At 44.6% G+C, this 25,701-nt stretch overlaps 1 protein-coding gene across 1 annotated transcript in view; it reads left to right on the plus strand.

The window, feature by feature from the left end:
* Positions 1 to 25,701, plus strand: part of LOC148479330 (uncharacterized) — a 212,260-nt gene that overhangs the window by 54,380 nt on the left and 132,179 nt on the right. Inside the window, exons 9-13 of the mRNA XM_088454607.1 lie at positions 5,260 to 5,367; positions 6,289 to 6,396; positions 7,780 to 7,887; positions 15,396 to 15,503; positions 25,267 to 25,374. Coding sequence (XP_088310733.1) covers positions 5,260 to 5,367; positions 6,289 to 6,396; positions 7,780 to 7,887; positions 15,396 to 15,503; positions 25,267 to 25,374 — 540 coding nt within the window. The remainder of the gene's footprint in view (positions 1 to 5,259; positions 5,368 to 6,288; positions 6,397 to 7,779; positions 7,888 to 15,395; positions 15,504 to 25,266; positions 25,375 to 25,701) is intronic.

A 25,701-nucleotide genomic window follows, 5' to 3' on the forward strand; every position in this document is an offset into this window, starting at 1 on the left:
GCCACCGGGTTGACCACTTGGAGGATCTGAAATGGCCCAATGTACCTGCGAGCAAATTACTTCGTTGGTACCTTCAATCACAGATGTTTGGTTGACAACCAAACTCTGTCACCAGGACTCAGTAAAATGTACCTTCTGCCTCTTCCTGTCTCCAAACATTGTATACCTTGAAGAGGCTCTGAACAAATTCTTCTTTACATCCTTCCAGATATTGAGAAACCACCTCACCATGTCACGGACAACTGGGAGTGATACCGACCGAAGGACTGGTAATTCTGGTAATACAAGGTGGAACCCGTTCTCGATGAAGAATGGAGAATGATCCAATGTCTCACGGAACAGATTGTTATGCGCAAATTCAACCCATGACAACAAGGAGACCCAATCAACATGATAGACCGACCCGTACATTCAGATTAATGTCTCCAAATCCTGGTTCACTCGCTCCACCTGACCGTTACTCTGGGTATAATAGGCTGATATAAAGCTCAGGTTAACCCCAAAACACTTAGAAATTGCCTTTTAGAATTTGGAGGTAAATTTTACCCCACGGTCCGAAACAATGTCCTTAGGGAACCCATGCAGCCTGAAGATCTCCCTTATGAAAGCCTCTGCTTGCTTTTTAGCCTTTTAATTGAACAAAGTAAGCTACCTTGGAAAACCTGTCCACTACTACCCAGATGGTATTGAAACCTTGATGGCAAATCAGTGACAAAGTCCATGAACATATGGGTCCAAGACCCGTCAGGCACCGGCAATGGTTGCAGGGGACCCAGGGGTGAGTGAGGTGGAGCTTTGTGCTGAGCGCAGGTAGAACAGGCTGCCACAAAGTCTTTAAACATCTTGACGGACCGTTGGCCACCAATACCCTTAAGAATTAGCTCCAGGGTTCTTTTTCACATCCGCATGACCGGTGAAGCACGAACCATGTGCCCATTGTAGTAGTTTTGCACAGAGCTCAGGTGCCACAAATGTCTTCCCTGGAGAAAGTTTATCTTTGGTAGTTACTGCTACAAGCAAGCCGATGCAGAATGGGATTATCCTCCCGAACTTCATCCTCTTTCACAGAAATAAATGGCCGGGATAGTGCGTCTGCTTTGATGTTTTTGCTACCTAACCAATAAATGATTACTAGATTGAAATGGTCGAAGAACAGTGACCATCTGGATTGACGATAGTATAGACATGAGCGGTTTTGAGGTAGGTATTTTGCCTCCTCCAACAGATGTCGCCATTCCTGCAGGGCCAGCTTGATGGCTAACAATTCTTTATCCCTGTTGGTGTCATTTTTCTCCAGAGCTGAAACTTGTGGGAAATGAAACCACAAGACTACCAGTTCCCTTCCTTGTCCTTCTGTGACAGCACTGCCCCAACTCTGACCGTAGAGGCATCCACCTCTAGGAAGAAAGGTTGGTCACAATCTGGTTGCTTCAGGATGGGAGCCGAGGTAAAACACAGCTTCAGTTGGTCAAATGCCTCCACTGCCTCAGAAGGCCACACCGGGGTCTCTTGACCCTTCTTGGAGAGAGTGCTGTTGGGAGCTGCAACAGAAGAATAATTCCTGATGAACTGCCTGTAAAAGTTACAGAAGCCCAGGAAATGTTGTATTGCCTTCAACCCCACCGGACGGGCCATTTGACAATGGCGGAAAGCTTCTCAGGGTCCATTTGGAGACTAGCAACCAAAATTATGTACCCCAGGAACCACATGTCCATTTGTTTGAAGAGCACTTTTCCAACTTGCAAAAGAGCTAGTGATCACGAAGTCGTGACAGTACTTCGCAAACATGCCAATGATGACTCACTATGTCCTTAGAGAAGATAAAGATGTCATCCAGATATACCACTACGTACTTATACAACAGGTCTCGAAAGATGTAATTCATGTACAGTACTTTTTGAAAACAGCTGGTACATTGCTTAAACCAAAAATCATGACCAAGTACTCGTAATGATCATCCCATTTGTTGAAGGCTGTCTTCCACTCATACCCTTCTTGGATCCTGATTAGGTTATAGGTCCCACAGAGATCTAATTTGAAAAAACCTATTTTATACGGTCAAAGAGCTCCGAGATTAGTGGTAGTGGATATTGATCTTTGATGGTGATGACATTCAAACCCTGATAGTCTCAGTCCTCCATCCTTTTTCTTAACAAAAAACAGAGCAGACTCCCGGATGAACCCACGCTCAAGGTTCTCCTTGATGTATTCAGATACTGCTTGTGACTCAGGAAGCGAGAGGGAAACTGTTCTTTCACTAGGAGGCATTTTCCCAGGTAGAAAATCTAGAGCAGTCCCACTCTCAATGAGCTGGAAGGGTTTCAGCTGCTTTTTTACTGAATACATACCTGAAGGACTGGTATGGAGCTGGAAAAGGGTCCTCAAGGGAGATGAACTAACTCTGGATGACACAAAGTGGAGGTCTAATAGTTGGCAAGCACATCTGATGGCACTGAACTCCCCATGTCAGGATTTGGGACTCATTCCAAACTAATGCAGGAGCGTGTTTGCGTTGCCATGGAATACCCAGGATAAACGGACTCTCAGCCGATGGGAGAATGTAGAAGGCCATCAACTACAAATAGAGAGCACCCACTTTCATGGTAACTTCTGTTGTTCTGGAGTGGATGGTAGCCGTGAGAAATTTATTCCCATCCACTCCAATGATACAGAGTGGTGTCTGTAGCGGGAAACACTAGGAATTCCTAGCTCCTGAACCTTCTTTTCTGTAATGAAGTTGCTGTCAGCGCTCAAATCCAGAAAGGCCCTGAGAGTCTCCAAACAGTTTCCTAATAGTAGCATCACATCAAATCGAAAACTACCCTCTTTTGGGTTGTGATTAAGTGCACCTGACCACCACTCGATCGGTTAGGGCTTCTCATTTTCCGGATGCTTGGAACAGCTGACAAAGAAATGACCCAGTTCGCCCCAGTACAGACATAACTTGTTCTTAAGCCTCCATTTCTTTTCCGCAGCAGGAAGATGTACTATCCCGATCTGCATAGGCTCTTCCAGAGAGTCAATTGGTGCAATGAATTGAGGAGCAAGTTTGAAGCTGAAGCAATGAGACTGTCCCCTCTCTCGTGCTCACTCTTTATGACAAAGGTCTACCCGGATACATAAGGATATTAGATTATCCTGAGAGGTTGGCAGTTCTCGGGCTGCCAGTACATACTTCATTTGTTCTGAAAGTCCTTGCATGAATGTAGCAACTAGGGCTTCGTTGTTCCATCTCAACTTGGAGGCAAGGGTTCGGAACTGCACCGACTGCCTTGCTTCAGGTGCAGAATACCTGACACTGCAGAGGACACTTGTCCGGGCTCATCAAAGACTTTGGTGAACGCCGCTATGAAATCAGCACTATTGTTGACCATAGGATCGTTTCTTTCCCACAACAGGGATGTCGAAGCTAAGGCATGTCCGGACAGCAGTGATATGACATAAGCCACCTTTGTCCTTGAAATCGGAAGGGAAATTTGCAGCCTGGACCTCGAACTGAATTGAGCACTAGTTCAGAAAACCCCGAATGCCAATGCCAAGGCCTGTCCAGACAACAGCAAGATAACATAAGCCACCTTTGTCCTCTCAGAGGAGAAATTTGCCGCCTGGACCTTAAATTGAATGGAACATTGATTCAAAAATCCTAGACAGCCTTTGGGGCCTGACTGTACTGGAGGTGGCTGAGCCTGCATGAGTGTTTGTAGGCACTACATAACCGGGCCTGGCCTGACTCTGGCGAGGAGGTTCTCCAGTAGATCTTGAGGTGAAAGCTTACCAGCGGCATCCATGTTTTGCCAGAGAATACTGTCACAAATGGGTAATGGATGCTAACCCGTACTTCAGGATTGGCTAGACCCAGTACTGAGGCATGGAGTTTAATGTGCTGGCGGTATTCACCAGGGACCCCCGCAAGGTGGTATGGACTTATTTGCATCCAACACGCAGGTCGCGGCCCTCAGACTTGGTTTCCTTGTACAGGTGCTGGTGTTCTTCTGGAGTAAAAGCAGGCTTACTAAGTAGTTGACAAGCTGGGTCAGAACCAACTGGACAAGATAGTACCAGGGAGCAGATGTGAAGAGGTCAGAGGAAAGCCAAGGTCAAACCGGAATAACGAAATGCAGCGCCAGGAAGGAGACGAAGTCAGGTCACAAAACAAAGCCAAAGTCAGCACCGAGATAATGTAATCACAGGAACGCTGGAGTAAGGTTAGGGAGCCTATACTCTGGCAAAGGACAAGTGGCCAGGCTTCTCCTTATATAGGGCTGCTTCAAATTTGCTACCCACAGTGGCTTCACAAATGGTGCCCCTGTGCAAGAAAGAAGTTCCTGAGTGGCGCGCGCAGCTCTATGGGAGCCGCAATTGTGAGGAGGAGCTGCACTAGGCAGCAAAAAAAGGAGCCGGGGACCTCGGCAGCGGGCGCCAGAGACTCCATGCCCACGGCCCGGATGCCGTCCAACCCCGCTGGACATGGTAACATAATGTCAGAATCTGGTGTGCTGTAACATAAAGCATGTGATGTAGACAGACATGGATTGTATAGAGTGTGATGTAGACAGACATGGATAGTATAGAGTGTGATGTAGACAGACATGGATAGTATAGAGTGTGATGTAGACAGACATGGATAGTATAGAGTGTGATGTAGACAGACATGGATAGTATAGAGTGTGATGTAGACAGACATGGATAGTATAGAGTGTGATGTAGACAGACATGGATAGTATAGAGTGTGATGTATACAGACATGGATAGTATAGTGTGTGATGTAGACAGACATGGATAGTATAGAGTGTGATGTATACAGACATGGATAGTATAGTGTGTGATGTGGACAGACATGGACAGTATAGCGTGTGATGTAGACAGACATGGATAGTATAGCGTGTGATGTAGACAGACATGGATAGTATAGAGTGTGATGTAGACAGACATGGATAGTATAGTGTGTGATGTAGACAGACCTGGATAGTATAGCGTGTGATGTAGACAGACATGGATAGTATAGCGTGTGATGTAGACAGACAAGAACAGTATAGTGTGTGATGTAGACAAATAAGGACAATATAGAGTGATATAGGCAGACATGGATAGTATAGAGAGTGTAATATAGACAGACAAGTACATTATAGAGAGTGTAATATAGACAGACATGGATAGTATAGAGTGTGATGTAGACAGACATGGATAGTAGATATGATACATAAACAGATTATAGAATGATACATGAGGCTGGTCAGTAATAATATGATTATATTACAGTGACATACACGAGTGATGTTACTACAGGACCAGACCCGATCTATACAACCAGGGAGGCGACCACTGCGCCATCGATCACTGATCTAGGGACAGAAACCAGTTATCCCAGTAAGTCATCAGTTATCTGTACTGGCGTCACAGGAGACCTGGGGCGGGTGCGTGTTTTTTGGGATACTTGTCATATATAAATAATACATGTTTTAATATATAGTGACAGTATACAGCATGTGATGTAGCAGACAGTACAGTATAGAGTGAGATGTAGCAGACAGTACAGTATAGAGTGTGATGTAGCAGATAGTACAGTATAGAGTGTGATATTGCAGACAGTACAGTATAGAGTGTGATGTAGCAGATTGTACAGTATAGAGTGTGATGTAGCAGATAGTACAGTATAGAGCATATGATGTAGCAGATTGTACAGTATATAGTGTGATGTAGCAGATAGTACAGTATATAGTGTGATGTATAGTGTTGTAGCAGATAGTACAGTATATAGAGTGAGATGTAGCAGACAGTACAGTATAGTGAGATGTAGCAGACAGTACAGTATAGAGTGAGATGTAGCAGACAGTACAGTATATAGTGTGATGTATAGTGTTGTAGCAGATAGTACAGTATATAGAGTGAGATGTAGCAGATAGTACAGTATATAGAGTGAGATGTAGCAGACAGTACAGTATAGAGTGAGATGTAGCAGACAGTACAGTATAGAGTGAGATGTAGCAGATAGTACAGTATAGAGCATATGATGTAGCAGATTGTACAGTATATAGTGTGATGTAGACAGACACGGATAGTATAGCGTGTTATGTAGACGGACATGGATAGTATAGAGTGTGATGTAGACAGACATGGATAGTATAGAGTGTGATATAGACAGACATGGATAGTATAGTATGTGATGTAGACAGACATGGACAGTATAGTGTGTTATGTAGACAGACAAGGATAGTAGATATTACATTGCATAGACAGAGAGGAGAAGGACACATGAGACTGCTCAGTAATAACATGATTATATTACAGGGAGATACACGGGTGATGTTACTACAGGACCAGACCCGATCGTTATACGCAGGAAGAGGACCACTAAGCCACCAATCACTTATCCAGGAACAGAAACCAATTATACCAGTAAGTCATCATTTTTCCATATTGGGGTCACAGGAGACCTGGGGAGGGAGCGTATCTTGGGGAACGTGTCATATACTCATATTACGTCTGTAGTACACTATAATCTATATATGGTAGTGACAGTATAGCGTGTGATGTAGACAGACATGGACAGTATAGCGTGTGATGTAGACAGACATGGATAGTATAGTGTGTGATGTAGACAGACATGGATAGTATAGAGTGTGATATAGACAGACATGGATTGTATAGTGTGTGATGTAGACAGACATGGATAGTATAGTGTGTGATGTAGACAGACATGGATAGTATAGAGTGTGATGTAGACAGACATGGATAGTATAGAGTGTGATGTAGACAGACATGGATAGTATAGAGTGTGATGTAGACAGACATGGATAGTATAGAGTGTGATGTAGACAGACATGGATAGTATAGCGTGTGAAGTAGACAGACATGGATAGTATAGCGTGTGATGTGGACAGACATGGATAGTATAGCGTTCGATGTAGACAGACATGGATAGTATAGCGTGTGATGTAGACAGATATGGATAGTATAGTGTGTGATGTGGACAGACATGGATAGTATAGTGTGTGATGTAGACAGATATGGATAGTATAGTGTGTGATGTGGACAGACATGGATAGTATAGTGTGTGATGTAGACAGACATGGATAGTATAGTGTGTGATGTGGACAGACATGGATAGTATAGTGTGTGATGTGGACAGACATGGATAGTATAGCGTGTGATGTAGACAGACATGGATAGTATAGCGTGTGATGTAGACAGACATGGATAGTATAGAGTGTGATGTAGACAGACCTGGATAGTATAGCGTGTGATGTAGACAGACAAGAACAGTATAGTGTGTGATGTAGACAAATAAGGACAATATAGAGTGATATAGGCAGACATGGATAGTATAGAGAGTGTAATATAGACAGACCAGTACATTATAGAGAGTGTAATATAGACAGACAAGGACAGTATAGAGAGTGTGATGTAGACAGACATGGATAGTATAGCGTGTGATGTAGACAGACATGGATAGTATAACGTGTGATGTAGACAGACAAGTACATTATAGAGAGTGTAATATAGACAGACAAGGACAGTATAGAGAGTGTGATGTAGACAGACATGGATAGTATAGCGTGTGATGTAGACAGACATGGATAGTATAGAGTGTGATGTAGACAGACATGGATAGTATAGCGTGTTATGTAGACGGACATGGATAGTATAGTATGTGATGTAGACAGACATGGACAGTATAGTGTGTTATGTAGACAGACAAGGATAGTAGATATTACATTGCATAGACAGAGAGGAGAAGGACACATGAGACTGCTCAGTAATAACATGATTATATTACAGGGAGATACACGGGTGATGTTACTACAGGACCAGACCCGATCATTATACGCAGGAAGAGGACCACTAAGCCACCAATCACTTATCCAGGAACAGAAACCAGTTATACCAGTAAGTCATCATTTTTCCATATTGAGGTCATAGGAGACCTGGGGAGGGAGCGTTTCTTGGGGAACGTGTCATATACTCATATTACGTCTGTAGTACATACGCTATAATCTATATATGGTAGTGACAGTATAGCATATAATGTAGACAGACAAGGATTCTATAGCATGTGATGTATACAGACATGGATAGTATAGAGCAGGGCCATAGCTAGGGTAGTGCGGCCGGTGCCATCGCATAGGGCACCACAGGTCAGGGGGCGCTGTTTGGGCCTGTGAAATTTCTGTTTATTATCATTCTTGCTTGTAGCTTCCTCTTATTTCATCCCCAGCATCTCCTGGCCTCTCCTATCTCTTCCCTGGCCCTTCCCCATGAAGCCATGGCCCTTTTTTGGGTGCATTATGTCCCTTGAAAATTGAGGTGGTGCCAATGCTCTTTCTGGCTCAGGGCACCAAAATGTGTAGTTACAGCTCTGGTATAGTGTCAGAACTTATGGTCGGATAATGGATGCTAACCCGTACTTCAGGATTGGCGAGACCCAGTACTGAGGCCGGAGTGTAACATGCCGGCAGTATTCTCCAGGGACCCCCCGCAAGGAGGTATGGACTTAGCTGCCTCCACACAGGTGCTGGTGTCTTCTGGAATACAAGCAGGTTTTCTACGTAGTCAATAAACTGAGTCAGAACCAAAGGGACAAGACGGTACCAGGGAGCAGACTTAACCAGGTCACAGAGGGAAGCCAAGGTCCGAATCAGAATACCAATCGCAGCGCAAGGACGGAGACGGAATCAGGTCACAAAACGAAGCCAAAGTCAGCAACAAGTTATTGTAATCACTGGAACGCTGGAGTATGGTTTGGGAGCCTGTACTTTGTCACAGGAGTAGCAGCCAGTCTTCTCCTTATATAGTGTAGTTCATGTCACAGATGGTTGCGGACTTGGACCCAGAGTGGAATCAGGAGCGGATTTATGAACAGACTTCTGGAATTGGAAGGACACTGGTTTGAGAGGAGTACCTCATGAATGGCCCATTAGATAGTGAGTGACTCAGACGGCCGTGTACACGGGAAGGCACATGGGTACCGACCATAGGCAACTGGATAGCCAGAGGGGACGCTGATGTCGTGGACCTTAGCAGGGGTCCCAACTGGGAGCGTAAGTCAGGAGAAGCGCTGCTGCACACAGAGGTATAACGATGGTAGCTGGATCCTGAAGCAAGCAGAGTCGTAACACCAAACTGGTCTGGAAAACACAGCAAGGAGCACAGAGAACTAGCACCCAGCAAGAGCTGGGAATAACGTTGCACTGGCAATGAAAGGACTGCAGATCAGCCCTTATATACCCAAAGGAAGCGCAGGATTGGTTGCTAGGATGCCCGGAATACTCTGCCTGGATTGGTTGGAATGTGTCAGATCCAAGATGGGAGCCCCCATGTCATGCTGCAGACCTGACCCAGACTCATCACAAGCATTCAGGACAGTATGCCTCCAGATCCCCCTGGCATGCGAACCCCCTGTCATGCAGTGCAGATCCCCCAGTGCCCGCACCTCCACCAGCGGGACCCCGCCATAGCGTCTGGACAGGTAATGTCCACTGCCCCTGAGCACACACAGCCCTGATCATGACAATTGAGTTTTGCTGGCCACAGTGACATCACAATTGACGCCCCTGTGCCTTTAAGTAAATTCCTGAGTGGTGCGCGTAGCCCTACGGGAGCCGCAGCCAAGAGGAGGAGCTGCAACCAGTTGCACAGATGGAGCCTGGGACTCCCTGCCCGTGCCTGGATGCCGACCAGCGGAGGAGAACACCGGGATCCGGCATGCTGTGACATTACCCCACCTTCTAGGAGTTTGCACCGAACACCCCATAAATGGTTTGCCAGGGAACTTCTGATTAAATCTCCAGAGAAGTTGAGGTGCATGAATATCTGATGCCTTGACCAAACAGTGTTTTTCAGGACCATAACCTTTCCAGTACACAAGGAATTGGACTGTACATCAAGAAACCCTGAGTCCAAAATTTGCTTCACCTCATATACATACCGCCTGATGATCCACTGAAATAGCTGAAGGATGTTGAAAACTAATTCAGAACCATCGGTTTCAAGTGCAAAATGTGGAAGACATTTGGTATCCTAAGGGTGCATGGAAGATTTAGACGGTTTGCCACCGGGTTGACCACTTGGAGGATCTGAAATGGCCCAATGTACCTGCGAGCAAATTACTTCGTTGGTACCTTCAATCACAGATGTTTGGTTGACAACCAAACTGTCACCAGGACTCAGTAAAATGTACCTTCTGCCTCTTCCTGTCTCCAAACATTGTATACCTTGAAGAGGCTCTGAACAAATTCTTCTTTACATCCTTCCAGATATTGAGAAACCACCTCACCATGTCACGGACAACTGGGAGTGATACCGACCGAAGGACTGGTAATTCTGGTAATACAAGGTGGAACCCGTTCTGGATGAAGAATGGAGAATGATCCAATGTCTCACGGAACAGATTGTTATGCGCAAATTCAACCCATGACAACAAGGAGACCCAATCAACATGATAGACCGACCCGTACATTCAGATTAATGTCTCCAAATCCTGGTTCACTCGCTCCACCTGACCGTTACTCTGGGTATAATAGGCTGATTAAAAGCTCAGGTTAACCCCAAAACACTTAGAAATTGCCTTTTAGAATTTGAAGGTAAATTTTACCCCACGGTCCGAAACAATGTCCTTAGGGAACCCATGCAGCCTGAAGATCTCCCTTATGAAAGCCTCTGCTTGCTTTTTAGCCTTTTAATTGAACAAAGTAAGCTACCTTGGAAAACCTGTCCACTACTACCCAGATGGTATTGAAACCTTGATGGCAAATCAGTGACAAAGTCCATGAACATATGGGTCCAAGACCCGTCAGGCACCGGCAATGGATGCAGGGGACCCAGGGGTGAGTGAGGTGGAACTTTGTGCTGAGCGCAGGTAGAACAGGCTGCCACAAAGTCTTTAAACATCTTGACGGACCGTTGGCCACCAATACCCTTAAGAATTAGCTCCAGGGTTCTTTTTCACATCCGCATGACCGGTGAAGCACGAACCATGTGCCCATTGTAGTAGTTTTGCACAGAGCTCAGGTGCCACAAATGTCTTCCCTGGAGAAAGTTTGTCTTTGGTAGTTACTGCTACAAGCAAGCCGGTGCAGAATGGGATTATCCTCCCGAACTTCATCCTCTTTCACAGAAATAAATGGCCGGGATAGTGCGTCTGCTTTGATGTTTTTGCTGCCTAACCAATAAATGATTACTAGATTGAAATGGTCGAAGAACAGTGACCATCTGGATTGACGATAGTATAGACATGAGCGGTTTTGAGGTAGGTATTTTGCCTCCTCCAACAGATGTCACCATTCCTGCAGGGCCAGCTTGATGGCTAACAATGCTTTATCCCTGTTGGTGTAGTTTTTTCTCCAGAGCTGAAAACTTGTGGGAAAAGAAACCACAAGAGTACCAGTTCCCTTCCTTGTCCTTCTGCGACAGCACTGCCTCAACCCTGACCATAGAGGCATCCACCTCTAGGAAGAAAGGTTGGTCACAATCTGGTTGCTTCAGGATGGGAGCTGAGGTAAAACACAGCTTCAGTTGGTCAAATGCCTTCACTGCCTCAGAAGGCCACACCCGGGTCTCTTGACCCTTCTTGGTGAGAGCGATGTTGGGAGCTGCAACAGAAGAATAATTCCTGATGAACTGCCTGTAAAAGTTGCAGAAGCCCAGGAAACGTTGTATTGCCTTCAACCCCACCGGATGAGGCCAGTTGACAATGGCGGAAAGCTTCTCAGGGTCCATTTGGAGACTAGAAACCAAAATTATGTACCCCAGGAACCACATGTCCATTTGTTTGAAGAGCACTTTTCCAACTAGCAAAAGAGCTAGTGATCCCGAAGTCGTGACAGTACTTCGCAAACATGCCAATTATGACTCACTATGTCCTTAGAGAAGATAAAGATGTCATCCAGATATACCACTACGTACTTATACAACAGGTCTCGAAAGATGTAATTCATGTACAGTACTTTTGGAAAACAGCCGGTACATTGCTTAAACCAAAAGTCATGACCAAGTACTCGTAATGACCATCCCATGTGTTGAAGCCTGTCTTCCACTTATCCCCTTCTCGGATCCTGATTAGGTTATAGGTCCCACAGAGATTTAATTTGAAAAAAACTTTTTTATACGGTCAAAGAGCTCCGAGATTAGTGGTAGTGGATATTGATGGTGATGGCATTCAAACCCTGATAGTCTCAGTCCTCCATCCTTTTTCTTAACAAAAAACAGAGCAGACTCCCAGATGAACCCACGCTCAAGGTTCTCCTTGATGTATTCAGATACTGCTTGTGACTCAGGAAGCGAGAGGGAAACTGTTCTTTCACTAGGAGGCATTTTCCCAGGTAGAAAATCTAGAGCAGTCCCACTCTCAATGAGCTGGAAGGGTTTCAGCTGCTTTTTTACTGAATACATACCTGAAGGACTGGTATGGAGCTGGAAAAGGGTCCTCAAGGGAGATTAACTAACTCTGGATGACACAAAGTGGAGGTCTAATAGTTGGCAAGCACATCTGATGGCACTGAACTCCCCATGTCAGGATTTGGGACTCATTCCAAACTAATGCAGGAGCGTGTTTGCGTTGCCATGGAATACCCAGGATAAATGGACTCTCAGCCGATGGGAGAATGTAGAAGGCTATCAACTACAAATAGAGAGCACCCACTTTCATGGTAACTTCTGTTGTTCCGGAGTGGATGGTAGCCGTGAGAAATTTATTCCCATCCACTCCAATGATACAGAGTGGTGTCTGTAGTGGGAAACACTAGGAATTCCTAGCTCCTGAACCTTCTTTTCTGTAATGAAGTTGCTGTCAGTGCTCGAATCCAGAAAAGGCCCTGAGAGTCTCCAAAGAGTTTCCTAATAGCAGCATCACATCAAATCAAAAACTACCCTCTTTTGGGTTGTGATTAAGTGCACCTGACCACCACTCGATCGGTTAGGGCTTCTCATTTTCCGGATGCTTGGAACAGCTGACAAAGAAATGACCCAGTTCGCCACAGTACAGACATAACTTGTTCTTAAGCCTCCGTTTCTTTTCCGCAGCAGGAAGATGTACTATCCCGATCTGCATAGGCTCTTCCAGAGAGTCAATTGGTGCAATGAATTGAGGAGCAAGTTTGAAGCTGAAGCAATGAGACTGTCCCCTCTCTCGTGCTCACTCTTTATGACAAAGGTCTACCCGGATACATAAGGATATTAGATTATCCTGAGAGGTTGGCAGTTCTCGGGATGCCAGTACATACTTCATTTGTTCTGAAAGTCCTTGCATGAATGTAGCAACTAGGGCTTCGTTGTTCCATCTCAACTTGGAGGCAAGGGTTCTGAACTGCACCGACTGCCTTGCTTCAGGTGCAGAATACCTGACACTGCAGAGGACACTTGTCCGGGCTCATCAAAGACTTTGGTGAACGCCGTTATGAAATCAGCACTATTGTTGACCAGAGGATCGTTCCTTTCCCACAACAGGGATGCCCAAGCTAAGGCATGTCCGGACAGCAGTGATATGACATAAGCCACCTTTGTCCTTGAAATCAGAAGGGAAATTTGCAGCCTGGACCTCGAACTGAATTGAGCACTGGTTCAGAAAACCCCGAATGCCAATGCCAAGGCCTGTCCAGACAACAGCAAGGTAACATAAGCCACCTTTGTCCTCTCAGAGGAGAAATTTGCCGCCTGGACCTTAAATTGAATGGAACATTGATTCAAAAATCCTAGACAGCCTTTGGGGCCTGACTGTACTGGAGTTGGCTGAGCCTGCATGAGTGTTTGTAGGCACTAAATAACCGGGCCTGGCCTGACTCTGGCGAGGAGGTTCTCCAGTAGATCTTGAGGTGAAAGCTTACCAGCGGCATCCATGTTTTGCCAGAGAATACTGTCACAAATGGGTAATGGATGCTAACCCGTACTTCAGGATTGGCTAGACCCAGTACTGAGGCATGGAGTTTAATGTGCTGGCGGTATTCACCAGGGACCCCCGCAAGGTGGTATGGACTTATTTGCATCCAACACGCAGGTCGCGGCCCTCAGACTTGGTTTCCTTGTACAGGTGCTGGTGCTCTTCTGGAGTAAAAGCAGGCTTACTAAGTAGTTGACAAGCTGGGTCAGAACCAAATGGACAAGATAGTACCAGGGAGCAGATGTGAAGAGGTCAGAAGAAAGCCAAGGTCAAACCGGAATAACGAGACGCAGCGCCAGGAAGGAGAGGAAGTCAGGTCACAAAACAAAGCCAAAGTCAGCACCGAGTTAATTTAATCACAGGAATGCTGGAGTAAGGTTAGGGAGCCTATACTCTGGCAAAGGACAAGTGGCCAGGCTTCTCCTTATATAGGACTGCTTCAAATTTGCTACCCACAGTGGCTTCACAAATGGTGCCCCTGTGCCAGAAAGAAGTTCCTGAGTGGCGCGCGCAGCTCTATGGGAACCGCAACTGCGAGGAGGAGCTGCACTAGGCAGCAAAAAAGGAGCCGGGGACCTCAGCAGCGGGCGCCAGAGACTCCATGCCCACGGCCCGGATGCCGTCCAGCCCCGCTGGACACGGTAACATAATGTCAGAATCTGGTGTGCTGTAACATAAAGCATGTGATGTAGACAGACATGGATAGTATAGCGTGTGATGTAGACAGACAAGAACAGTATAGTGTGTGATGTAGACAAATAAGGACAATATAGAGTGATATTGGCAGACATGGATAGTATAGAGAGTGTAATATAGACAGACAAGTACATTATAGAGAGTGTAATATAGACAGACATGGATAGTATAGAGTGTGATGTAGACAGACATGGATAGTATAGCGTGTGATATAGACAGACATGGATAGTATAGAGTGTGATGTAGACAGACATCGATAGCATAGTGTGTGATGTAGACAGACATGGACAGTATAGAGTGTGATATAGACAGACATGGATAGTATAGAGTGTGATGTAGACAGACATGGATAGTATAGAGTGTGATGTAGACAGACATGGATAGTATAGCTTGTGATGTAGACAGACATGAATAGTATAGCGTGTGATGTAGACAGACATGGATAGTATAGCGTGTGATGTAGACAGACAAGAACAGTATAGTGTGTGATGTAGACAAATAAGGACAATATAGAGTGATATAGGCAGACATGGATAGTATAGAGTGTGATATAGACAGACATGGATAGTATAGAGTGTGATGTAGACAGACATGGATAGTATAGAGTGTGATGTAGACAGACATGGATAGTATGGAGTGTGATGAAGACAGACAAGTACATTATAGAGAGTGTAATATAGACAGACAAGGACAGTATATGTGATGTAGACAGACCAGATATGGATTATGGAACGTGTTATGTAGACAGACAAGGATAGTAGATATTACGTTGCATAGACAGAGAGAAGGACACATGAGACTGCTCAGTAATAACATGATTATATTACAGGGACATACACGGGTGATGTTACTACAGGACCAGACCCGATCATTATACGCAGGAAGAGGACCACTAAGCCACCGATCACTTATCCAGGAACAGAAATCAATTATACCAGTAAGTCATCATTTTTCCATATTGGGGTCATAGGAGACCTGGGGAGGGAGCGTTTCTTGGGGAACGTGTCATATACTCATATTACGTCTGTAGTACATACGCTATAATCTATATATGGTAGTGACAGTATAGCGTATAATGTAGACAGACAAGGATTCTATAGCATGTGATGTATACAGACATGGATAGTATAGTGCAGGGCCATAGCTAGGGTAGTGCGGCCGGTGCCATCGCATAGGGCACCACAGGTCAGGGGGCGTTGTTTGGGCCTGTGAAATTTCTGTTTATTATGATTCTTGCTTGTAGCTTCCTCTTATTTCATCCCCAGCATCTCCTGGCCTCTCCTTTATCTTGTAAAGGAGAAGGGAGAGATTCCGCATAGAACCAAGAATAGAAAATATTATAACCAACCATATTGCAATTATAGATATAAATCATCATAACTCCGTGTTGGTGGTGCTCCCACAGCCTAAAACAGTATATAATCAAACACAAAGAAAGAAGTAAGGCAATTTGTTGGGGCACACTTAGAAAAAATTCAAAGATATTAAGTTTAAAAATTAACTTTTAATATGTGTATTAAAAATAATATTCAGAGGTACCAATAATAACAAGTATAAATAAATTGGCGAAAATATTTATTAAGACAATTTCTGCAATTCACATACCACACAAGAAAAATAGTTAATATACTTTATTGAAATAGGAGAATACCACGGATATTGGTATACAAGCTACACCATGTGCCGTCCTATTAACCCCATTGGAACAGTGCAGATATTTTTATCCTACAGTACCAGGTCTTCCTAGACGGTCTCCCATACTAGTACTAACCAGGCTTATACCGTATCGCTTCCAAGATCAGACGGGTTTGGGCATAATCAGTAAAATATGACTGTAAGTTTAATTGGTGTCACTGAAAATAATAGGGATCTGCCCTATGCACATGATATAGACTTGTAAGAAAGAAATGTAGGACTGTTTACAACAGAAACGTCCAATTGATTGGTGATAAATTTCAAAAGAAGGAATGCAGAAGCATACCTTACTAGTGATGCACACATTACATAATAGATAATATGACTGAGAATAATGAAGATGTCATCGGTGTACAGCACATGTGATAAAAGTCCTAAATCAAGTGGTATTAAACAATATAAAAAGAAAAGAAAGGAAACATTGGTAAATACACTGCGTACATTAACCTAAATTAATTGAGCGCAGCACCCAGATGTATCTTGAGCTATAAATATGTACTCAACACAGAGGATATAAATACCCTTTATATGCTGGGTAAAGAATAATAGGGTTAAATATCCCACATAAATCTCAAGAATACATATTTAAGTTAGAGCAAGAAAAATTGACAGCCAGTCAGCATAAAAAAAAGAAACATCATGTATATAGTTATATCTGTTCATTAAATAACAAATTCAACCTCAATAATTAAGCTGACCAAATTGATGATCTATCAGTATATTGCTACCTGATCTAAAATATTAGGTTGTCAGACCAAGTAATCAGCTGTTGGCTGAACAGGTACAATGAACCATAAGCAATGTTTTAATATATGAATAAAATGTAAATTTCGCAAGCTGGCAAAAGAAAATATAAACTGGGAAAATGCTGCCCTAGTGGCGATTTGCAGGTTGATCAAATGAAAATGAAATAAGTATTAATAAAGGCTAATCAGACAGAGTAATCTGTCAGTAACATACAATACCAGTGTGGAATGATGAGTCCTGTGCGTGCACTGACTTGGTCTCAAAAAAACATTAGCAGATTAGTCATGAACCGAGGACGCGCGTTTCGCCCATGTTGAGGCTTGTTCACCTCTCCTTTATCTTCCCTGGCCCTTCCCCATGAAGCCATGGCCCTTTTTTGGGTGCATTATGTCCCTTGAAAATTGAGGGGCGCCAATGCTCTTTCTGGCTCAGGGCACCAAAGTGTCTAGTTACAGCTCTGGTATAGTGTCAGAACTCATGGTCGGATAATGGATGCTAACCCGTACTTCAGGATTGGCGAGACCCAGTACTGAGGCCGGAGTGTAACATGCCGGCAGTATTCTCCAGGGACCCCCGCAAGGAGGTAAGGACACTGGATTAGTTCTTCTGGAATACAAGCAGGTTTTCTACGTAGTCAATAAACTGAGTCAGAACCAAAGGGACAAGACGGTACCAGGGAGCAGACTTAAACAGGTCACAGAAGGAAGCCAAGGTCTGAATCGGAATACCAATCGTAGCGCAAGGACGGGGACGGAATCAGGTCACAAAACAAAGCCAAAGTCAGCAACAAGTTATTGTAATCACTGGAACGCTGGAGTATGGTTTGGGAGCCTGTACTCTGTCACAGGAGTGGCAGCCAGTCTTCTCCTTATATAGTGTAGTTCATGTCACGATGGTTGCGGACTTGGACCCAGAGTGGAATCAGGAGCGGATTTATGAACAGACTTCTGGAATTGGAAGGACACTGGTTTGAGAGGAGTACCTCATGAGTGGCCCATTAGATAGTGAGTGACTCAGACGGCCGTGTACACAGGAAGGCACGTGGGTACCAACTATAGGTAACTGGATAGCCGGAGGGGACACTGATGTCGTGGACCTTAGCAGGGATCCCAACTGGGAGCGTAAGTCAGGAGAAGCGCTGCTGCACACAGAGGTATAACGATAGTAGCTGGATCCTTAAGCAAGCAGAGTCGTAACACCAAACTGGTCTGGAAAACACAGCAAGAAGCACAGAGAACTAGCACCCAGCAAGAGCTGGGAATAACGTTGCATTGGCAATGAAAGGACTGCAGATCAGCCCTTAAATACCCAAAGGAAGCGCAGGATTGGTTGCTAGGACGCCCGGAATACTCTGCCTGGATTGGTTGGAATGTGTCATATCCAAGATGGGAGCCCCCATGTCATGCTGCAGACCTGACCCAGACTCACCTCAGGCATTCAGGACAGTATGCCTCCAGAACCCCCTGGCATGCAGCGCAGATCCCCCAGTGCCCGCACCTCCACCAGCGGGACCCTGCCATAGCGTCCAGACAGGTAAGGTCCGCTGCCCCTGAGCGCACACAGCCCTGATCGTGACAGTTGAATTTTGCTGGCCACAGTGACATCGCAATTGACGCCCCTGTGCCTTTAAGTAAATTCCTGAGTGGTGCGCGTAGCCCTACGGGAGCCGCAACCAAGAGGAGGAGCTGCAACCAGTTGCACAGAAGGAGCCGGGGACTCCCTGCCCATGCCTGGATGCTGACCAGCGGAAGAGAACACCGGGATCCGGCATGCTGTGACATTACCCCACCTTCTAGGGGTTTGCACCGAACACCCCATAAATGGTTTGCCAGGGAACTTCTGATTAAATCTCCGGAGAAGTTGAGGTGCATGAATATCTGATGCCTTGACCAAACAGTGTTTTTCAGGACCATAACCTTTCCAGTACACAAGGAATTGGACTGTACATCAAGAAACCCAGAGTCCAAGAGTTGCTTCACCTCATATACCGCCTGATGATCCACTGAAATAGCTGAAGGAGGTTCACAGGATGTTGAAAACCAATTCAGAACCATCAGTTTCAAGTGCAAAATGTGGAAGACATTTGGTATCCTAAGTGTGCCTGGAAGATTTAGACGGTTTGCCACCGGGTTGACCACTTGGAGGATCTGAAATGGCCCAATGTACCTGCGAGCAAATTACATCGTTGGTACCTTCAATCACAGATGTTTGGATGACAACCAAACTCTGTCACCAGGACTCAGTAAAATGTACCTTCTGCCTCTTCCTGTCTCCAAACATTGTATACCTTGAAGAGGCTCTGAACAAATTCTTCTTTACCTCCTTCCAGATATTGAGGAACCACCTCAACATGTCATGGACAACTGGGAGTGATACCAACCGAAGGACTGGTAATTCTGGTAATACAAGGTGGAACCCATACTGGATGAAGAATGGAGAGTGATCCAATGTCTCACGGAACAGATTGTTATGCGCAAATGCAACCCATGACAGCAAGGAGACCCAATCATCATGATAGACCAACCCGTACATTAAGATTAATGTCTCCAAATCCTGGTTCACTCGCTCCACCTGACCGTTACTCTGGGTATAATAGGCTGATATAAAGCTCAGGTTAACCCCAAAACACTTACAAATTGCCTTTTAGAATTTGGAGGTAAATTTTACCCCACGGTCCGAAACAATGTCCTTAGGGAACCCATGCAGCCTGAAGATCTCCCTTATGAAAGCCTCTGCTAGCTTTGGAGCCTTTTAATTGAACAAAGTAAAGCTACCTTGGAAAACCTGTCCACTACTACCCAGATAGTATTGAAACCTTGATGGCAAATCGGTGACAAAGTCCATGAACATATGGGTCCAAGACCTGTCAGGCACCGGCAATGGATGCAGGGGACCCAGGGGTGAGTGAGGTGGAACTTTGTGCTGAGCGCAGGTAGAACAGGCTGCCACAAAGTCTTTAAACATCTTGACGGACCGTTGGCCACCAATACCCTTAACAGTTAGCTCCAGGGTTCCTTTTCACATCCGCATGACCGGTGAAGCACGAACCATGTGCCCATTGTAGTAGTTTTGCACAGAGCTCAGGTGCCACAAATGTCTTCCCTGGAGAAAGTTTGTCTTTGGTAGTTACTGCTACAAGCAAGCCGGTGCAGAATGGGCCTATCCTCCCAAACTTCATCCTCTTTCGCAGAAATAAATGGCTGGGATAGTGCGTCTGCTTTGATGTTTTTTCTGCCTAACCAATAAGTGATTACTAGATTGAAATGGTCGCAGAACAGTGACCATCTGGATTGAGGATAGTTTAGACAATGAGCGGTTTTGAGGTAAGTATTTTGCCTCCTCCAACAGATGTCACCATTCCTGCAGGGCCAGCTTGATGGCTAACAATTCTTTATCCCTGTTGGTGTAGTTTTTCTCCAGAGCTGAAAACTTGTAGGAAAAGAAACCACAATCTGGTTGCTTCAGGATGGGTGCCGAGGTAAAACACCGCTTCAGTTGGTCAAATGCCTCCACTGCCTCAGAAGGCCACACCCGGGTCTCTTGACCCTTCTTGGTGAGAGCAATGTTGGGAGCTGCAACAGAAGAATAATTCCTGATTAACTGCCTGTAAAAGTTACAGAAGCCCAGGAAACGTTGTATTTCCTTCAACCCCACCGGACAGGGCCATTTGACAATGGCAGAAAGCTTCTCAGGGTCCATTTGGAGGCTAGAACCCAAAATAATGTACCCCAGGAACCAAATGTCCATTTGTTTGAAGAGCACTTTTCCAACTTGCAAAAGAGCTAGTGATCCCGAAGTCGTGACAGTACTTTGCGTACATGCCGACGATGACTCACAATGTCCTTAGAGAAGATAAAGATGTCATCCAGATATACCACTACATACTTATACAACAGGTCTCAAAGGCTGTCATTCATGTACAGTACTTTTGGAAAACAGCCGATACATTGCTTAAACCAAAAGTCATGACCAAGTACTCGCAATGACCATCCTGCGTGTTGAAGGCTGTCTTCCACTCATCTCTTCTCGGATCCAGATTAGGTTATAGGCCCCACAGAGATCTAATTTGAAAAAAACCTTCACCTTTTTTATACGGTCAAAGAGCTCCGAGATTAGTGGTAGTGGATATTGATCTTTGATGGTGATGGCATTCACACCCTGATAGTCAATACATAGTCTCAGTCCTCCATCCTTTTTTTTAACAAAAAACAGAGCAGACTCCCGGATGAACCCACGCTCAAGGTTCTCCTTGATGTATTCAGATACTGCTTGTGACTCAGGAAGCAAGAGGGAAACTGTTCTTTCACTAGGAGGCATTTTCCCAGGTAGAAAATCTAGAGCAGTCCCACTCTGGATGAGCTGGAAGGGTTTCAGCTGCTTTTTTACTGAATACATACCTGAAGGACTGGTATGGAGCTGGAAAAGGGTCCTCAAGGGAGATGAACTAACTCTGGATGACACAAAGTGGAGGTCTAATAGTTGGCAAGCACATCTGATGGCACTGAACTCCCCATGTCAGGATTTGGGACTCATTCCAAACTAATGCAGGTGCGTGTTTGAGTTGCCATGGAATACCCAGGATAATCGGACTCTCAGCCGATGGGAGAATGTAGAAGGCTATCAACTACAGATAGAGAGCACCCACTTTCATGGTAACTTCTGTTGTTCCAGAGTGGATGGTAGCCGTGAGAAATTTATTCCCATCCACTCCAATGATATAGAGTGGTGTCTGTAGCGGGAAACACTAGGAATTCCTAGCTCCTGAACCTTCTTTTCTGTAATGAAGTTGCTGTCAGCGCTCGAATCCAGAAAAGGCCCTGAGAGTCTCCAAAGAGTTTCCTAATAGCAGCATCACATCAAATCGAAAACTACCCTCTTTTGGGTTGTGATTAAGTGCACCTAACCTGACCACCACTCGATCGGTTAGGGCTTCTCATTTTCCGGACACTTGGAACAGCTGACAAAGAAATGACCCAGTTCGCCACAGTACAGACATAACTTGTTCTTAAGCCTCCTTTCCTTTTCCGCAGCAGGAAGATGTACTATCCCGATCTGCATAGGCTCTTCCAGAGAGTCAATTGGTGCAATGAATTGAGGAGCAAGTTTGAAGCTGAAGCAATGAGACTGTCCCCTCTCTCGTGCTCACTCTTTATGACAAAGGTCTACCCGGATACATAAGGATATTAGATTCTCCTGAGAGGTTGGCAGTTCTCGGGATGCCAGTACATACTTCATTTGTTCTGAAAGTCCTTGCATGAATGTAGCAACTAGGGCTTCGTTGTTCTATCTCAACTTGGAGGCAAGGGTTTGGAACTACACCAACTGCCTTGCTTCAGGTGCAGAATACCCGATACTGCAGAGGACACTTGTCCGGGCTCAAAGACTTTGGTGAAAGCCGCTATGAAATCAGCACTATTATTGAACAGAGGATCGTTTCTTTCCCACAACAGGGATGCCCAAGATAAGGCATGTCCGGACAGCAGTGATATGACGTAAGCCACCTTTGTCCTTGAAATCAGAAGGGAAATTTGCAGCCTGGACCTCGAACTGAATTGAGCACTGGTTCAGAAAACCCCGAATGCCAAAGCTAAGGCCTGTCTGGACAACAGCAAGATAACATAAGCCACCTTTGTCCTCTCAGAGGAGAGATTTGCCGCCTGGACCTTAAATTGAATGGAACATTGATTCAAAAATCCTAGACAGCCTTTGGGGTCCCCATAATACTTTGAGTGATTCAGAATCCGTAATGGTGCAGAGGTGCCTTCAGTTTGGTGCTGACTGTACTGGAGGTGGCTGAGCCTGCATGAGTGTAGGCACTACATAAAGCTTATAAATAGCCTGCCGATTTTAGCATCAGACCACCGGTCCCGGGGAGGATGTCTATTATATCGGGGAAGGGTTTATTCTTTATATGATATGTTTGAATTTTGATGTATTATATGTATATTCTGTGATTTTGTGAAGTTTCAGTTCTGCCCTAATTGTAAAGGGGGAATGAATAGTATAAATAGGAGAATATAGCACAGTCCCCATTGAATGCCTTAAGAAATGCCTTGTTCGAAACGCGTTGGCTGCTGGGAACTGTGCAATTGAAAAGGACCAGAATTTTTGAACCCTTGGACTATTGGAGGTATTTTTAGGTGCCTACTGTTGATCCGGACAGCTGTACAAACTTACCATCTATGTTATCACTATATTACTCCCTCCCTGTCTCTTGGAGAACAATAATCTGTGGACTTTCTTGGAATTGTGGTGTTTTTTTACGAAGAAGAAAAATTCTTCATGGTTTTTAAAGTAAATAAATGTCATTACAAAATAACAACGTGACTTTTGCATATGAGATCCTGTGGAGAAAACCCAAATAAAGAAACCTTTATAGGAGGAAGACACATATCAATTATGTTAGTAAGGTACACTTTCCCTTGAATAGATTGTGTCGTCTATAGAGTAAAGATACCTTAATGAGCAGGTGTTTATGTAGTTACTAAGTGAGTAAGGTATATTACATATCACAATTATTACTTTTTTGATGGATATAATTTTTTTAGATGGATACACATTGAGGGGTAATTTTGAAGATACCTATTTCCACATATGTCTTTATGAAACGAGGAAGAATGTTTAATGAGTTTATACAGAATTTGTCTTTTCTTGTTTTCTTGTTCATATTGAAAAAACTTAGAGTGAAAGAAGCATAAAGAAAAGAAAAAGATAAAGGAACTTTGTAAGAACTTTTTTTTGGGTATTTGGATTATTATTTGCTGTTTCTAGCTAATTGGGAGCGCTCTTTGATCCTACTCTAAAAATCTATTTGTATATACTATTGTTTTCTTGTATTTTGGGCAAGAGTAGGATAGGATTGGAGCTACAGCATACCATTTTAGTTGCGCTCAGACTTCTCCTTTCTATAAATTTTGTATAGACTACATAATCTGGGCCTGGCCTGACTCTGGCGAGGAGGTTCTCCAGCAGATCTTGAGGTGAAAGCTTACCAGCGGCATTCATGTTTTGCCAGAGAATACTGTCACAACTCCCAAACGGGTAATGGATGCTAACCCGTACTTCAGGATTGGCTAGACCCAGTACTGAGGCGTGGAGTTTAACGTGTTGGTGGAATTCACCAGGGACCCCTGCAAGGTGGTATGGACTTATCTGCGTCCAACACACAGGTCGCGGCCCTCAGACTTGGTTCCCTTGTACAGGTGCTGGTGCTCTTCTGGAGAACAAGCAGGCTTACTAAGTAGTTGACAAGCTGGGTCAGAACCAAATGGACAAGATGGTACCAGGGAGCAGATGTGAAGAGGTCAGAGGAAAGCCAAGGTCAAACCGGAATAATGAGACGCAGCGCCAGGAAGGAGACGAAGTCAGGTCACAAAACAAAGCCAAAGTCAGCACCGAGTTAATGTAATCACAGGAACGCTGGAGTAAGGTTAGGGAGCCTATACTCTGGCAAAGAACAAGTGGCCAGGCTTCTCCTTACATAGGGCTGCTTCAGCCCTTTGGGTAGCCGCAGCCGCAAGGAGGAGCTGCACCCGGCAGCAAAAAAGGAGCCGTAGACTTCAGCAGCGGGCGCCAGAGACTCCATACCCATGGCCCGGATGCCGTCCAGCCCCGCTGGACACGGTAACATAACATCATAATCTGGTGTGCTGTAACATAAAGCATGTGATGTAGACAGACATGGATAGTATAGAGTGTGATGTAGACAGACATGGATAGTATAGCGTGTGATGTAGACAGACATGGATAGTATAGCGTGTGATGTAGACAGACATGGATAGTATAGCGTGTGATGTAGACAGACATGGACAGTATAGCGTGTGATGTAGACAGACATGGACAGTATAGCGTGTGATGTAGACAGACATGGACAGTATAGCGTGTGATGTAGACAGACAAGGACAGTATAGCGTGTGATGTAGACAGACATGGACAGTATAGCGTGTGATGTAGACAGACATGGATAGTATAGCGTTTGATGTAGACAGACATGGATAGTATAGTGTGTGATGTAAACAGACATGGACAGTATAGAGTGTGATGTAGACAGATATGGACAGTATAGAGTGTGATGTAGACAGACATGGACAGTATAGAGTGTGATGTAGATACACAAGGACACAATATAGTGTAATATAGACAGCCAAGGACAGTATAGAGTGTGATGTAGACAGACATGGATAGTAGATATGATGATACATAAACAGATAATAGAATGATACAGGAGACTGCTCAGTAATAATATGATTATATCACAGGGACATACACGGGTGATGTTACTACAGGACCAGACCCGATCTATACAACCAGGGAGGCGACCACTGAGCCATCGATCACCGATCTAGGGACAGAAACCATTTATCCCAGTAAGTCATCAGTTATCTATACTGGGGTCACAGGAGACCTGGGGAGGGAGCGTGTTTTGGGGGGAACTTGTCATATATTCATATTACATTTTTTAGTATATAGTGACAGTAGAGGAGTGTGTGATGTAGCAGATAGTACAGTATAGAGTGAGATGTAGCAGATAGTTCAGTATAGAGCATATGATGTAGCAGATTGTACAGTATATAGTGTGATGTAGCAGATAGTACAGTATATAGTGTGATGTATAGTGTTGTACCAGATAGTACAGTATATAGAGTGAGATGTAGCAGATAGTATGCGATTTAGAGAGACATTGATAGTATAGT

The sequence above is a fragment of the Taudactylus pleione genome, unplaced genomic scaffold (assembly GCF_031769625.1).
Source record: "Taudactylus pleione unplaced genomic scaffold, aTauple2 ptg000620l, whole genome shotgun sequence".
NCBI classification, from domain to species: Eukaryota; Metazoa; Chordata; class Amphibia; order Anura; family Myobatrachidae; genus Taudactylus; species Taudactylus pleione.